At 35.2% G+C, this 14592-nt stretch overlaps 1 protein-coding gene across 4 annotated transcripts; it reads right to left on the bottom strand.

Moving 5' to 3' along the window:
• Positions 1-350: 350 nt before the first annotated feature.
• Positions 351-14586, bottom strand: LOC136417633 (uncharacterized). Of its 4 annotated transcripts, none has more exons than XM_066403409.1 (7): positions 14433-14586; positions 14024-14168; positions 7277-7352; positions 7022-7201; positions 4670-4858; positions 4373-4579; positions 351-3476 (listed from the first exon to the last, which is right to left on the bottom strand). In XM_066403409.1, exons 2-7 carry the CDS (start codon positions 14041-14043, stop codon positions 3366-3368), a joined length of 783 nt encoding a protein of 260 aa, XP_066259506.1. In that variant the 5' UTR covers positions 14044-14168; positions 14433-14586; the 3' UTR covers positions 351-3365. The 4 variants fall into 4 exon arrangements, with proteins under 4 accessions (XP_066259506.1, XP_066259507.1, XP_066259505.1 ...); XM_066403410.1 differs by having other exon boundaries at positions 7022-7198; positions 14220-14586; XM_066403408.1 differs by having other exon boundaries at positions 14220-14586.
• Positions 14587-14592: the final 6 nt, after the last annotated feature.

Below are 14592 nucleotides of genomic sequence, written 5' to 3' on the forward strand. Positions count from 1 at the left end.
ACAGCTGGTCTTCTATTAACATATCTAGTAAAGCTTGAAGCAAATATTTTAACAATATAATTTAATTTCACTAATTTTGTAACTTTTACTTACCTTACGACCGTAGGGATCTTCATTCCACGCCTCATTTCAAAGAGAAAAAGATGACATTTCCACTGAATATTAATTATTATGGAATTTGATTGAAAGAAAAACTAATCTGTAAAGTATTTGGGCAACTTTATTTATTTTATTAAACAATAAAATTTTATTTATTTAATAACATGTGACTCTAAGTCTATATCTAGGATGAAAAACAAAATAAAAATATAAATATAAAGTCATTAATGAGTACTCTGCGTTATGCGTATTCTTTGGTTAAAAAAACATTTTTAATCTAACTTGAAAACAGAAAAAATATAATTTTTAATTTTTAAATAAGTTTCAATAATAACTGAGAGTTTTAAATTTTATAGAAATGGTGTTTTAAAAAGATTTTTCTTTTAAACCAAAATATCTTTAAAACGGTTAGGTTCAGGTATAGGAGTACCTAATAAGAATTTAATCAGCTTAATCCCTAGATTCCAAAAATGCAAAAATATACTGGGTGTTCCATTTGAAATAAGGAAGCTGACCTCGACTTCCGGTATAACCGGAAGTGATATGATCTTCAAAATATTTTTAAAAAGTAGAGTGTATCTATATTAGTTTAACCCCCAAATATGAAAAATTTAGATTTGTTACAAGTACAAAAGTTTCTAATGAAACACTTACGTGAATCATCCTGTATACAGGATATTCCGCCAAGGACACAACAGAGGTTAATTTTAGCTCTTCCCTATATTATTTAAAATTTTCGAGATATTCAATTTTCTTTTGGATTTTTCTTTGTAGAACCCAAAAATGTCTATTCAAAAATAGTTGAGCTTATGTCAAAAGAGTAATGATGTAAAAATCACTTTTTGTACACAAATCGCGATATATATTATAACTAAACTTGCACCTTAATTCTACAGAGAAAAATAGCTGAGAGCGATGGGAATTTCCAAATACTACAGGGGACGCCTAAATTTTGGCTGTGTTCTATTGTTGAGGTTCCTTCGATAAACGAAAACCACGAAAACAACAATTTGGTTTACGAAAGTGGACTGTATTAAATTTCACTTATATAAATAATGGTAAAGTATTGGTCTAAGTATGAAGTGGGAGTTTGCTTAGTTGGGAAGATTACGAGTTACGTTTACGATCACATGTCTAGAGCGAGCACTGGTCAAAGAGAGCAAAATTACTGCGATCATCCCTTAAGTACTAAACCCGAGGAACTCCACCCAGGGGCGCACCAATACCAGACGCCATTGCGGGCAATGGTCGCGCCTAAGGTTATAAAATCGCCGCCATCTGGCAAATACCTATACAAGTCGCTTTCATTGAAGTATTGCGATCCGCCGAATTGCGGATCGCGGCAAAGGTCCAATTTAGAAAGCTTCCTTTGACTAGTAGCGTATTTCCCAGCCATAAAGAGCCCTTCGATATGGCCTGATGGGTACGATGGTCTGGCGCCCAGATGGAATCCTTCAAATACGTATCGATGCCCATGGGCGTAACTTAAGGGATGAAAGTACAAAACAAATTGACTAAGCAAACTACGCCAAGAAGCAATAACCTAAAGTCCTTAACATCTATCATTGGTGGGTCTCCCTGTACACTCAAATTTTGTTGAAAGTATTATGAATCTAGTAAACTGTCAAAACGGGAATGGCTATTTTTATTATAGTATACTATATTAAAATTAATAATAAATATACATGTTATCATCAGTGTTGTTTATACAGGGTGTTTCGTAAATTTAATCAGTGATTAAGAACATCATTTTGAACAAAAAAGTTCCTTACAACAGGAATCAAAAACTTAATAATTTTTTCAAAAAAGAAATGTTAAAGTTGGTAACCGAAAAGCTATGATAAGGTTTAAAATTTTAATAAAATGTGAAAAAATGCACTTAACACATATTGGTTGTTTGACATGTAACAAAAAAACTTTAAATTATCCAACAATAACATTGCTAAAAGCGATTGAAAACTTAATTGATAATTTAAACGGTAAAAATAAACGTAAGCGGCAACGCCGCACTAAACGTGACTGAGAAAGAGGAGTTTGTTTTTGTTATGGTTGTTTTTTTATGGCAAAAAATGGGCAAAGACGCCTGGCGCCATGGATGTGTGGAACACATTAGGGACCATCGAGAAGGGACAAGACAAAAACCACCCTTATTTTTCAAATTTGTCATGGACTGTATGCCCTTCCATACTTTTAATATTTTAGTGTGATTTTGGTCTCGCTGAATGCATCTTCTGTCAGTACACGCAACAGATGATCCGCAAAGTTATTTTGGGCGAACTTTAAGTGATTTTATTTCGACTTATTAACAGCACCTATGTGACAATGTATTCTGTACGCGAGTATCATGACATGCTTTTGATTTATGGAGAGGTGTCACAAAATTCTGAAGAAGCTGGACGTATTTACGGTAATCGTTATTCAGAAAGACAACTTCCAGCTCGACGAAAATTTGTGTAAGTTTCCCAAAATCTTCTGAAAAGAGCGTTATTCCTTCATATCAAGGACACGAGGTCGACAGCGAAAAGTTGGTTCTGAAGCCAAAGAACAAATTTTAAACTTTGTTTAAAAGAGTTCAACAAGGAGTACCCGGAGTAGAGCATGCATAAACTCAAATGGCGAAAATTTAGAATATTTAATGTAGCAAAAACAATCATACTGTTTTTGAATGTGATGTGAGTGGTGTAAAATGTCTAACGTGACATGTTAAGCTAATTAAAGATGATAACAGTATTTTCAAAGTCAATGACTTCAAAAAAATAAAATAAGATTCACATAATTTTTAAATTTCATGAATTTAGTGCATTTTGTTAATTATGCACTGTAAAACCTGCCATACCTAGGAAAAGCGTCCCAAAGCACCCCAAAGAGACCCACTTCATGCGGCTACTTAGGTAGGTATGGAAATGAAATAAATGCGACGCGACGTTGCCAATTCTCGCAAAATATTTTTTTAATTTTCCGGGAAAATGGTTGTATTTACGACCCCTCTTGTAAGGAACTTTTTTGTTCAAAATGATGTTCTTAATCACTGGTTAAATTTACGAAAGTTATTTCACTAACACCCTGTATAATAAGTATTATACAAGTACTGACATTTGAATTATTCGTATACGTGTGACTAAAAATTGCGAGATCCCCAAGTCTATAGAATTAAATGAGTCTTAATTTTATAATATTTCCTCTTAAAATAAATTTTAAATTAAAGTATACCATACCGATATTCACTAGCATCATATTAGGCAAATTTTAATTGCGCTTTCCTAATACTAGTAATTATCATCGCGATTGTTGTTGTCATCATTCAGCATCACCATCTCCACATCCGTAATGGATTTTGAATTAGCAGGTGTACAACGTTTCAATAGTTTTTTCAGTTGCTGAAAAGATAATAAAATGTCAAGCCAAGAGTTTCAAGTTTAAATTGTTATAAACTATCTAATAATCAGAATTGTCTGAAACAACCGACATGGAATTTAATCTCGAATTACGTCAATAAGTAATTTTTTTATAACGAATATGGACAGTTTGAAAAAAATTCGAGTCTTTTTTATTTCGTAGACGCTTTCGATAGTTTAGTTTTTTCGGGGCAATATTTTTTGCGATATTGAAAAAATTGGCTTTTTTTATAGAACTCCCTGTGTACTATTAAATTAGTTAACACTTTTTCCAAATACATATATGCACTTATTATGTAAAAGGACTTATCAGAAACCCTTAATAATTAGATGTTTAACAAATATACAGTATTAATTCAAAGCAATTTCAGTAATTTCCGTAAAATGGATGATAATATAGTTTTCTTACCGGAAAGGTCAGACTTTGTTAGATGAGGTACGGATGGAGGATACATGGGCATACGACCTGTATTTATGGGGGTGGAAAAATATTAAAATTTTTTGATTGAGTCTTTTAGCACCCTGAACATTTTTGTGATACGCCATTGATAATTTGTATCTTAAAATCTAGTCTCGTGTTCTGTTTATTTATTTTTTTTAATTTTCTTCCTCTTGGAGTTTTTAAATTATTTTGAAGACTATAAAAGAACATATGGGAGTAATGTGAAAAGTACGTTACTTTTGTTGCTGACAAGTAAAACACTAGAGACTAACAAAGGGACAAAGAACTAAGGGTTTAGGATGCGAAAGGCTAGTTCGGTATATGGCACAAGTTTGGAGTCTAAAAGCCTAAAACATGGCTTTGGTTCCTTCTTAATAGGTTACCCCACGTACAAGTTTTTTAATATATGTATAATATATCACTATGATACACTTACGGCCTTCGAACTTTCGAGACACCAGTCTACAATCACCGCCAACATGGTCGTATGAAGCAACCAGCATATGAAAACATGCAGCCCACGTTCGTCCGAGGATTGCCAGATCGCTGTGTATATCGCGGAGCCGAGAAATAATATAAAAAGTAGCGGGCAAATCCAAAATATCATTCGTAGAAATGTAATAACACATTTTGTGTATGGAATCTGAAAAGTATTCTTGTTAGCGGAATTCTATGAAATAAAATTGAACCAATTCCGGATTAGGTACAACAACCGAACACGAAAGAAACTTACATCCACAATTTTCTTGCAAACATGAAAGCTTAGTGTTAGCAATCCACAGAATAAGATGAAAATGGTTAGAATCCAGATGGAAGTTTCCTCTTCATAAACCCATTTTGATGTATTAAATTTAAATGCCAATAAAAACATAAAAAAGATAAGAGTCTCAGCGAAGAAGATTAGTCCACAGGTGATGTACTCCTGAAAAATAGACAAAGATATAGTTTTTCATGTTAGAACACCATACATTGTAAAGCGTTTTTTATGTTATGGTCTATGTGAAGATTTAATATGTAAATATGAGAACAAACCCTATCTTTTGGAGTATTTATACTTTAAACGCAATTTTAATACCCCTCGTTTCGAAAGTGGCTCAATGCTGCTTTGCCTTGTCATCCATACAGAGGATGTTTAAAGAAAAAGGTTCAGAAATGAAGGGGGTGATTCCTTGACCCATTCTGAGAAAAAAGTTCCTATTACTATGGGTCCGCAAAAGCACCGTTTTCAAGATACAGGGTGTCAAAAAAAGAATACCAGTGTTGCGGTCTTTGTTGTTGTTGTTACTGCTTTATATTCAAGAAAATGTAATATTGCAAATGTTATTTAGTAGTGTTAACTATTGTGCTGCTACTTTGTGCTCACTCTTTCTTACTATAAAAATACCTTCTTATATTAATTCAGAGATGGCCGATACGGTTGTGCTAATAGCAATGCTGCTGAAGCACGATGATATATGCAAAGGCATTTCCTATCACATAACATTTCTACGAAACTACATCAACGATTAAGGGAAACTGATTCATGTAACATTCAAAAACATGATGCTGGGTGACCAAGATCAGTGACAACTCCAGAAACTGAAGAACATGTTCTAAGAAGAGTAAAAAAAAAATCCGAATATCAGCACCAGAACAATAGCAGCGGAGTTAAACGTTAATACTTCTGTAGTCTGGAGGATTTTACGAGAACAGTAGCTATATCCTTATCATAACCAATGGGAACAAGCTCTTTAGCTCCGGATTATAATTCCAGATTTGCTTTTTATAGATTTCTGTTAGGAAAACTTGTCGAAAATTCAAACTTTATTGCTAATATTTTATTTACTGACGAGGCTATTTTTTCAAAACATTACAACAACCAATTTTCACAACAATCATATTTAGGCCGATGAAAACCCTCATGTTGTTACGGAAACAAAACATCAACACCGGTATTCTGTGAATGTTTGACTGAGAATTTTTGGAGATCGTTTGATTAGTCTAGTGTTTTTACCAAATCGTTTAAATCGAGAAAATTATCTGCACTTTTAAATTAAAACTTTACCCCTATTATTGGAAGGCGTTCCCTTAATTGATAGAGCTAACAGATGGTTTTTACAGGATGGGCCCCCATCACACTTTGCTATCGCTGTAAGACGTTTTTTAAATGAAACGTATAACAACAAATGGATAGGACAGGAAGATCCTGTGTCATGGCCACCTAGATCCCCTGATATAAACCCACTTGACTTTTGCATTTTGGGATATTTAAAACAACTGGTATATTCGAGACCAATTGATAATGTAGATGAACTATAGCAGCGAATAGAAAATGAGTGCCAAACAATTAGACAAACTTCAGGATTGTTCGAAAGAATAAATGCTTCTTTTCGGCGAAGATGTGAATTATTTGTACAAATGGCAGGTGGACATGTATAACATCTTTTTTAAGTAAGGAAAAATATTAAAACTGTGTTTGATCTTGTTTTTTTGACATTTTTTTTTGACACCCTATATCTCGAAAACAATGTGTTTGCGGATCCATGTTAATAGGAACTTTTTTTCTTAAAATGGACCAAGGAATAACACCCTTCATTCCTAAACCCTTTTTTTTAAACATCCTGTATACTATTCAAGTTTTTTTAGTGGGGTTTTGAGAAATATATTATTGTGTAACACCAATAAACCTTAAGCATAGTTAGAAAGGTTGTCGGTTTTTTTCGCACGAAGCATGAGACTCATAACTCGGGACGCTCCCAATGTGAATATTCAGTCGGTAGTTAGTTTTATCATTTTTTTTTCAATTTCATTAATTCCAGCAATATTATCGAATCACGTCACATTCTGGTTATCTCGAGCCGAAATCACATCACTTCAAGTTGTCAGCAACTTACTGCAGCTATGACTAATATTTGATTAATATAACATAAATTTATATTTTTTTAACTAAATAGGTATTACTAAATTATTGCATATCATGGTTTTTTAGATGCAAATTTAATTTTCTTATATAAAGAAAATGTGAGAATTTTGTGTAGTGTAATAGGGGACAGAAGTAAAAAATCATTTCAAAGGGTATGTTGTATTGATTACGTGAAATACTCACCACTGGTTTGGATATCGATATAGCAAGATAGTATAACATAACCAACAAGACAATAATCGCCGACAAATTGTCTTCGTTGTAGGTAGGTTTCCAGATATTATATAATTTAAAGCAACAGGTGAATGCATAGAATACAGTAGGGATCGACTTAAGTGCAGCTTTGTAATTGACTTTGTTCTGCTGAAATTGCCACTTTTAAAATTCCAAAAAGATAATAAAATTTATCTAAAAAAAATTCACAAAAATTGAACTCACCTTTGCAGGAGGTGCACCCTGTTGGCCTTTGCATGGTTCTATGCATACAATTAGAATCTTCATTGTTATCCCCTCTCTATAGCAAAAAAAAAAAACTATCAAATCTGATGAAGTAGAACAATAGCTGGATTTTTAGGGGAATATGTAAAATAAAAAACAGTGAGAGGGAGCCATAAATAAAACTCTTATCATCAGACATGCAAACTGTTGATGTGTTCCTTTTATTGCAATGACGTCAAATCGATGCAGTACGAAGAAACTTACGCCTTTTTTCCTACATTTTGTCTGTTATTTGTCTTCATATACTACGTGACAAAGAAAGGTAAACACCCATTAAAAACCATTTTACTTTTATAATTTTTTGCATGTTGACTTATCTTAAAAAAAGAAAGAAATGATCAAAATTTCAAGTTTATCTGTTAATTTTTTTTTAGTTTCCATGGGTCGTTCCTTAAAAAAATAAAATTTTGTTTAAACATTTTTGTTCACATTTGCATCGCAACTTTTGTGAAGTGTGTTGCAATCGGTCATAATTTTCACTCATTATGCTTAGAGTGCGTAGAATTGAACAGATCCGTCAGCTTAGTGACTTTGAGAGGGGGCGGATTATTGGGTTGCGCGAAGCAGGTCTGTCGGTCAGAGAAGTGTCTAGAAGAACTAACAGATCCTTAGGAACCATAGTGCGGTGTTACCAGGCGTGGACTCAGGAAGGCCGTGGGCACAGAGCCAGAGGCACTGGGCAACTCAGAGGAACCACAGAGCGCGAAGATCGTTGATTGCGACTTTTGGCTCTTAGAGACCGATTTAGCAACAGTCGAGCTATTGCAAATCAGTGGTTTGAAGAACATGGGAATAGGGTTGGTATGCGTACAGTATATCGCCGAATACGAAGTTTGGGCCTTTTGTCCTATCGTCCGCATTGGATTCTGCCTCTCACTCGCGAACATCGATCTAACCGCTTACAATGGTGTAGAGAGAGGATTCAGTGGGACCAAGAATGGACTCAGGTGATCTTTAGTGATGAATCCTGCTTCTGTCTGGGGATGAACAACGGTCGGGCAAGGGTGAGAAGGCGACGGGGTGAAGAGCGAGATCCACAATTTGACAGAGAGCGTCATGTCCACCGTACTGTAGGCGTTATGGTATGGGGTGCTATCGCATATGGTAGCAGGTCACACCTAGTTTTCATTAGAGGCAACATGACTTCCCAACGCTATATCCAAGGAGCCATATGTGATTCCATATTTTCGAACTATCTCGAACGCTATTTTCCAGCAAGACAATGCTAGACCTCATGTTGCTAGGCAAACAATAACGTTCATTGATCAACATCAAATCAACCATTTACCCTGGCCACCTCGATCGCCGGATCTGTCTCCTATTGAACATGTCTGGGACATGATTGGCCGCAGACTGTTGAATTTACAGCACCCTCCACAGACTTTAGCAGCCCTTACTCATGAAGTTCAGATTGCCTGGAATGAGATACCTCAAGAAGACATTGACAATCTTATTAGATCCGAGCCCAGGCGTATCAGTGAGTGTATAAGAAACCGTGGATGCTCAACACACTATTGAAAAAAAAAATGAAGTTCTTCCTCTGATCTTGCTGAAAATATAATCATTGAATAAGTATGTGGTACTGAACACGTACAAAAAAAAATTATCAAAATAAAATTATCTTTAATGGGTGTTTACCTTTCTTTGTCACGCAGTATATTACACAAAATTCAAGAATAACTAATTTTGCCTATGCTGCTTAAAATTAAATTCTTGAGTAATGTTTGCTTAACATTTACGCAATGTGTTGCGTGATAAGAATAATATGTATAAATTCCAATTCATAATGAATTAGATAGGAAATTACCGCAAATCACAACAACCCAGCATTGGTTCAAGTAACACGTGATAAACGCGTAATAAGACGAGAATTGAGACTAGTTTAGCCCCACTCCTCTGCGTCATCGGCCGTTCGGCCAATGGCCGATTTAAGGCTGATCCTCACTGTACAGTGTTTCCATCCCATATCCGTTCCGTACAGATTATAGTATATTATACTAGGTGGTCCATTTATTTATTAAGAGAGAAAATGAGCAGTTGAGACATACAGCCATGTGCAGAAGTATTGGGCAAGTTCACTCTTTTGAAAACCAAAAATCTAAGTGCCATTCTTTCTAAACAACAATTTGTTCGGACATTTGTTTTACCGTTTGCGTCCCGTTTTCGGCTTATTTTCATAACTTTCGGTGCCGTGGAAACGTTTTAGCGTGGTTTGTACGGCACATTGAAAACAATTTTTTCTTCCTATTGTCTGCGAAAACTCTTGAGAGTTTAACACATTGAGAGCCGGCGACCTGAGAGATATTTAAAGCCCAAACGCCGGCTTCATTCGCTGTTTCTGATCGATGAGTAACCAAAAAAAATGTTATTGCATATTCATCATAAATAATTTAACGAAAATGAAAAATAGAAACGAAACCAAAATTTTTAATTTATAGTCATAGAAAAAAATACAGTTTTTTATTTCATGGTGAATTATTCTATAAATATAACATAGACAAAAAAAAAATTAATATTTAAGGCAAGTATGGTATTTTTCGAAACATTGTCCAAGATGTAAGGGTGCTAAGCTTTTAGCGCAGATAAGGCCACTCTCGCTTTTTTTTTTACTAACAGACCAAACTTCCTATGGACATCGTACATATCTGAGTATTTTCTCTGATTCAACAATTCTGATAACTTTATGTTTCTTCATATCACCTGAAAAGCTCTGGGGATGATCAAATTTTGGTGTTTGACATTTCGACTTTTTCTTCCCCTCACTCATCTTGCCCTTATTTTGCTGGTAATAGATGTAGGATTCGTTTACCATTAATTGAATCAAATCATCGCCAATAAGCAATTCGACGACTTCTTTTGTGCTTTTCTTATCAGTAGGAAAAATCTTTGGACTAGATTCAGCAGTAAAATCTGATGTATTTTTATGGTAGGAATTTTATTGACATCTAACCATCATCCATTGGAACTATGCGATTCTGTGAATATTTCGCAATCACTGAAATTATCATTTGAATACTGTAATGGAACAGCTCTTGATGTTTTCCTTGAGCCCACGTCGCTATCACTGTCCTCGATTTCTATATTAGAATCTTCTGAATGTATCGAATAATTTGTTAGAGGGTCAGCAATATTCTAATTAACAATTTCATTTATATTATATGGGTAAAAAAAGGTAAAGCATAATAAAACTTGTTGTATTGTTCAACCAAAAGCGTAAGCGTACGAAAGATATACTGCCTGAGGAATACACTGATCGAGACTGATTCTTGCTTGGATTGTTTCTGAACCATCGTATACCTTTTGTTTTTAGAGTATAATAAATGAAAATCGACGTAACAATGACAAATGAATGCAAATCGAAGTGTAAGATACCGATACCAGCAAAAAAAATCCGCATTATCGCGAAAGCGGCGCTCAAGTAGAAGACTCAGAATCCCGCGATTTCGTGGAGCCGGTGCTCAAGCGAAAAGCTCAGAATCCCGTGTTTTCACGGGACCGGCGCTCAATGTGTTAAGAGAACAATTTGGCTTCGTTTTGCAACAGACAATTCTCGTTTTTAAGGCATTTTTCATCACAGTCTACTGACACAACTAGAAGAAAACGTCTCAAACCACTACACTTTAAGATATAACACTCAATTCGCTCAGATTTTCGCTTAGATTCAGCCACTAAAATCGACGATTGCGCAAAGAACTAAAGGAATTTACAACACTCCCATAAAAGTGTTCAAACCAATTCTCTTTTATCACTTTTAACGATTTGAGAGTATTGCTTATCAGTAATTCATTCAATAGCGAGGAATTTTTAAAAAAATGGAAATTTCTTAAGGATGTCTAATATGTTTGCACATAACTGTACTGATATATACACTCACTTTCACATGAAATGCACCACCCAGTAATAATAATAATTAAGTCTTGTAATTTTGGCAAAATAATGCTTCATAATAGAGTATCAAATGATCAGACTTTCAGTAAAAAAGAAAGAATGCTGGTGGTTTTTTTGTCATCGACCTATTAGATTTTTTATTCAATTGTAAATAAATAAAATAATATTTACATGGAAATATCAGTTTATTGTGTTGTTGAACTGTGAACAAGACATCTCAAAATGCCCCCAGTGAGACAGCGTCGAAATTTTTCCCACGTTTCGGATTTTGATAGAGGGCGAATTATCGGCATGAAGGAGGGTGGACTTTCTTTTCGTGAGATTGCCCGAAGAATGAATCGGAACCACACCACGATTGCGAGAATATGGTCTTCGTGGTCTGAAGAGAGGGTTCAGCGACATCGTCCAGCTGGACGTCCTCCCCGTAGCAGCAACGCACGTGAAGATCGACTTCTCAGACGGATGGCCATTGGTGATCGATTTCAAACAACAATGTCTGTTGCAGTAGATTGGATGGGAGCTCTAAATCGTCGGGTGTCGATGGCAAAAGTTTACAAAAAAATTTCGTCTTTTGGCCTGCATTCATACCGCCCAAATCTACGACTGCCACTAACCGCCCAACACCAAGCTTCCAGATTGGCCTGGTGTCAAGAACAAATTGATTGGAATCATGAGTGGAACAATATCGTCTTCAGTGACGAGTAGCGATTTTGTTTATGGATCAATGATGGTCGTAGAAGAGTCAAACGATACCGAGGTGAAAGAAGAAATTTGCAATTTTCTGAAAGGCGCCATACAGCTTTAACAACACCTGGTGTTACGGTCTGGGGTGCGATATGTGTTGGCCGAAGATCTTCTCTTGTGTTCGTTCCAGGCACCCTAAACGCACGTCGCTACATTGACAATGTTCTGAGGCCTGTATTAGTACCTTTCATGCAAACTTTACCAAATGGTATTTTCCAACAGGATAATGCAAGACCACATAGTGCGAACATTACTCGACGATACCTGGAAGAAGCACAATTGGAAATACTGCCTTGGCCTGCACGGTCACCGGACCTATCGCCCATCGAACATCTTTGGGATATGATGAGTCACCGTCTTCGAAATTTACCGAGGCCTCCAAACAATGTGGATGACCTACGACATCATCTTGAGGTAGCATGGAATGAAATACCCCAGGAAGATAAGCATACCGCGAAGAGTACGTGCTTGCATTGCCGTACGAGGCGATGTCACTCATTATTAATTTTTTCATTATCAAATGTTGTATCTTTTAACTGAAAGTCTGATCATTTGATACTCTATTATGAAGCATTATTTTGCCAAAATTACAAGACTTAGTTATTATTATTACTGGGTGGTGCATTTCATGTGAGTGAGTGTATTATTATTCTATATTTTATACAGGGTGTCCGGAAATGAGAGGTAAATATTTCAAGGGATGATTGTATGACCAAAAATATGTAGGAAACCTCATATAAGCATAGGTCGGCAAATGGACCCTAAAAGAGCTAGACCCTTTTAAAAGGTGAAGCCTGAAAATGGTTTTTTATCGATATATTCTAAACAGTTTGAAGTAAAGTTATGAAATTTTGACTGTTAACTCAGATTTTTATGGTAAATTAAAACACTTAAAAACAATCAACCTTTCAGACTGTCTAGAGGCGGCCATTTACATGACATCATTTTTCATAAATATTGAAACAGTTTAAAGATACGATTAATAAAAAATAATTAAAATCACATCTTATGAGTTTTTTTTTTAATAAAAGTTAGACTGTTGTGTCCGAATAAAGGGATTGCAATAGAGGAAGACCCTAGGAAACGTTGTTTATTCTTAAAAAGAGTACTTACAAATATGTACAAGATAACTGCTCACTCCACAATGACCGCGTATTGGTTCCCACATGTATTTATAATATATAATTCCAGGCTTCTAGATTTAAGGTACTAGAATATTCTTGTTCACAGTCGCCCAATGCCTAAATTTCCAGATTACAACTGGAGAGTTTTCGCATGACCGTTGATTATTATTTGTATGTAACAGAGACAGTATTTATTTGGGCTACCATCTCAGAATGAATGTGTCGGCAAATAATCGCAACAAATATAAGTAATTACAGAACTAATGTGTATAATTATGATCATCACCAAAGGAACATACAAATAAATAAATAGAAATAAAAGTGCAACAATATAATAATTTTTCAGTAAGCACTCACGTTTCTAAAAATATTAATTCGAAGAGAGTTTTCTTCAAAGTACTTTCTTGACTTCTTAAAACTGTTTGCATGATGAAGCGCTATTATTATATAAATAGATATGTGTCATTTGTAATTGTTGTATTTCGACATACGTTTGTTCTGTCCTGTTGTCGATGTATGGAATTACTAGGCGTTTTCCGTTAGGTGTCAGAAATGAAATTGCCACACAGAATTCGTAAAACAGGAACGGTATATGTTTTGTTACTAAACTTAGAATAAACTTATATTTATTGTGTATAGAATATGATTGTTACCAGTTGGAGTACATGTGGAGGAGACGAGGCCCAAAAGAGGAAAGAGACCGTTGGTGGTGTGATCAACGGTTTTATATAGTTTTTAATCGAACTATCTAGAATGTATTCCCGGAAACCGCGATGTAAAATGTTTTCCTGCCGTTGTTTTAGTTCTCTACAGAACCGAAATGTTGCTGATTCGCAGTGCACTGTCATTGTCATTAACAGACGGCTGCTGGCTCCGCCACAGTTCTTCTTTAGTTCACTGACGTTATCTTATACTGACATATGTCACTTACTTCATTCCTAAATAAGGCATTTACGTCATTTATAAATGACAGACATTGTTTTTCCAGCAATTTGTCGTTGGCGGATTGCTGGCAAGAATTTGATCGATTGAATTTTCACATCCTGAGGTCAACTTTGCGGACACTATTGTTAGCTCTGAAAAAGTCATAAGTCCAATCTATGTTATAGCCATGCGAGATAATTTACGATAAAGCGAAATGCTCGAAATCTGCTGCTTCTCTCCTCACGACGCCATAAAGCCTGTTGTGACGTCCTAATTGTGTTGTTCATTAAAAAATCATTGTCAAAATGTAACGTCATTTTATTTAAATCCATGGAAGGGCATTTGTTGCAAAATTCTTTTGTCCTTAGAGATCTGCGCACATTTAGTAGCAAATCTGATTTAAAGCTCTTATATACCTTTCGCGGGAGCAAATGGAATATCACCCACTTAAACTGATTTTTTTAGGCAAGATTACGAAAAATAATCCATAATTGGAACATTATCACAATTTTCACATTTACATGTTAAACTTCTATTACAAAATTATTATTTCTCGTTTCAACTAGGCTGATTCGT

Source organism: Euwallacea similis, chromosome 29 (assembly GCF_039881205.1).
Source record: "Euwallacea similis isolate ESF13 chromosome 29, ESF131.1, whole genome shotgun sequence".
In the NCBI taxonomy this organism is placed as follows: domain Eukaryota; kingdom Metazoa; phylum Arthropoda; class Insecta; order Coleoptera; family Curculionidae; genus Euwallacea; species Euwallacea similis.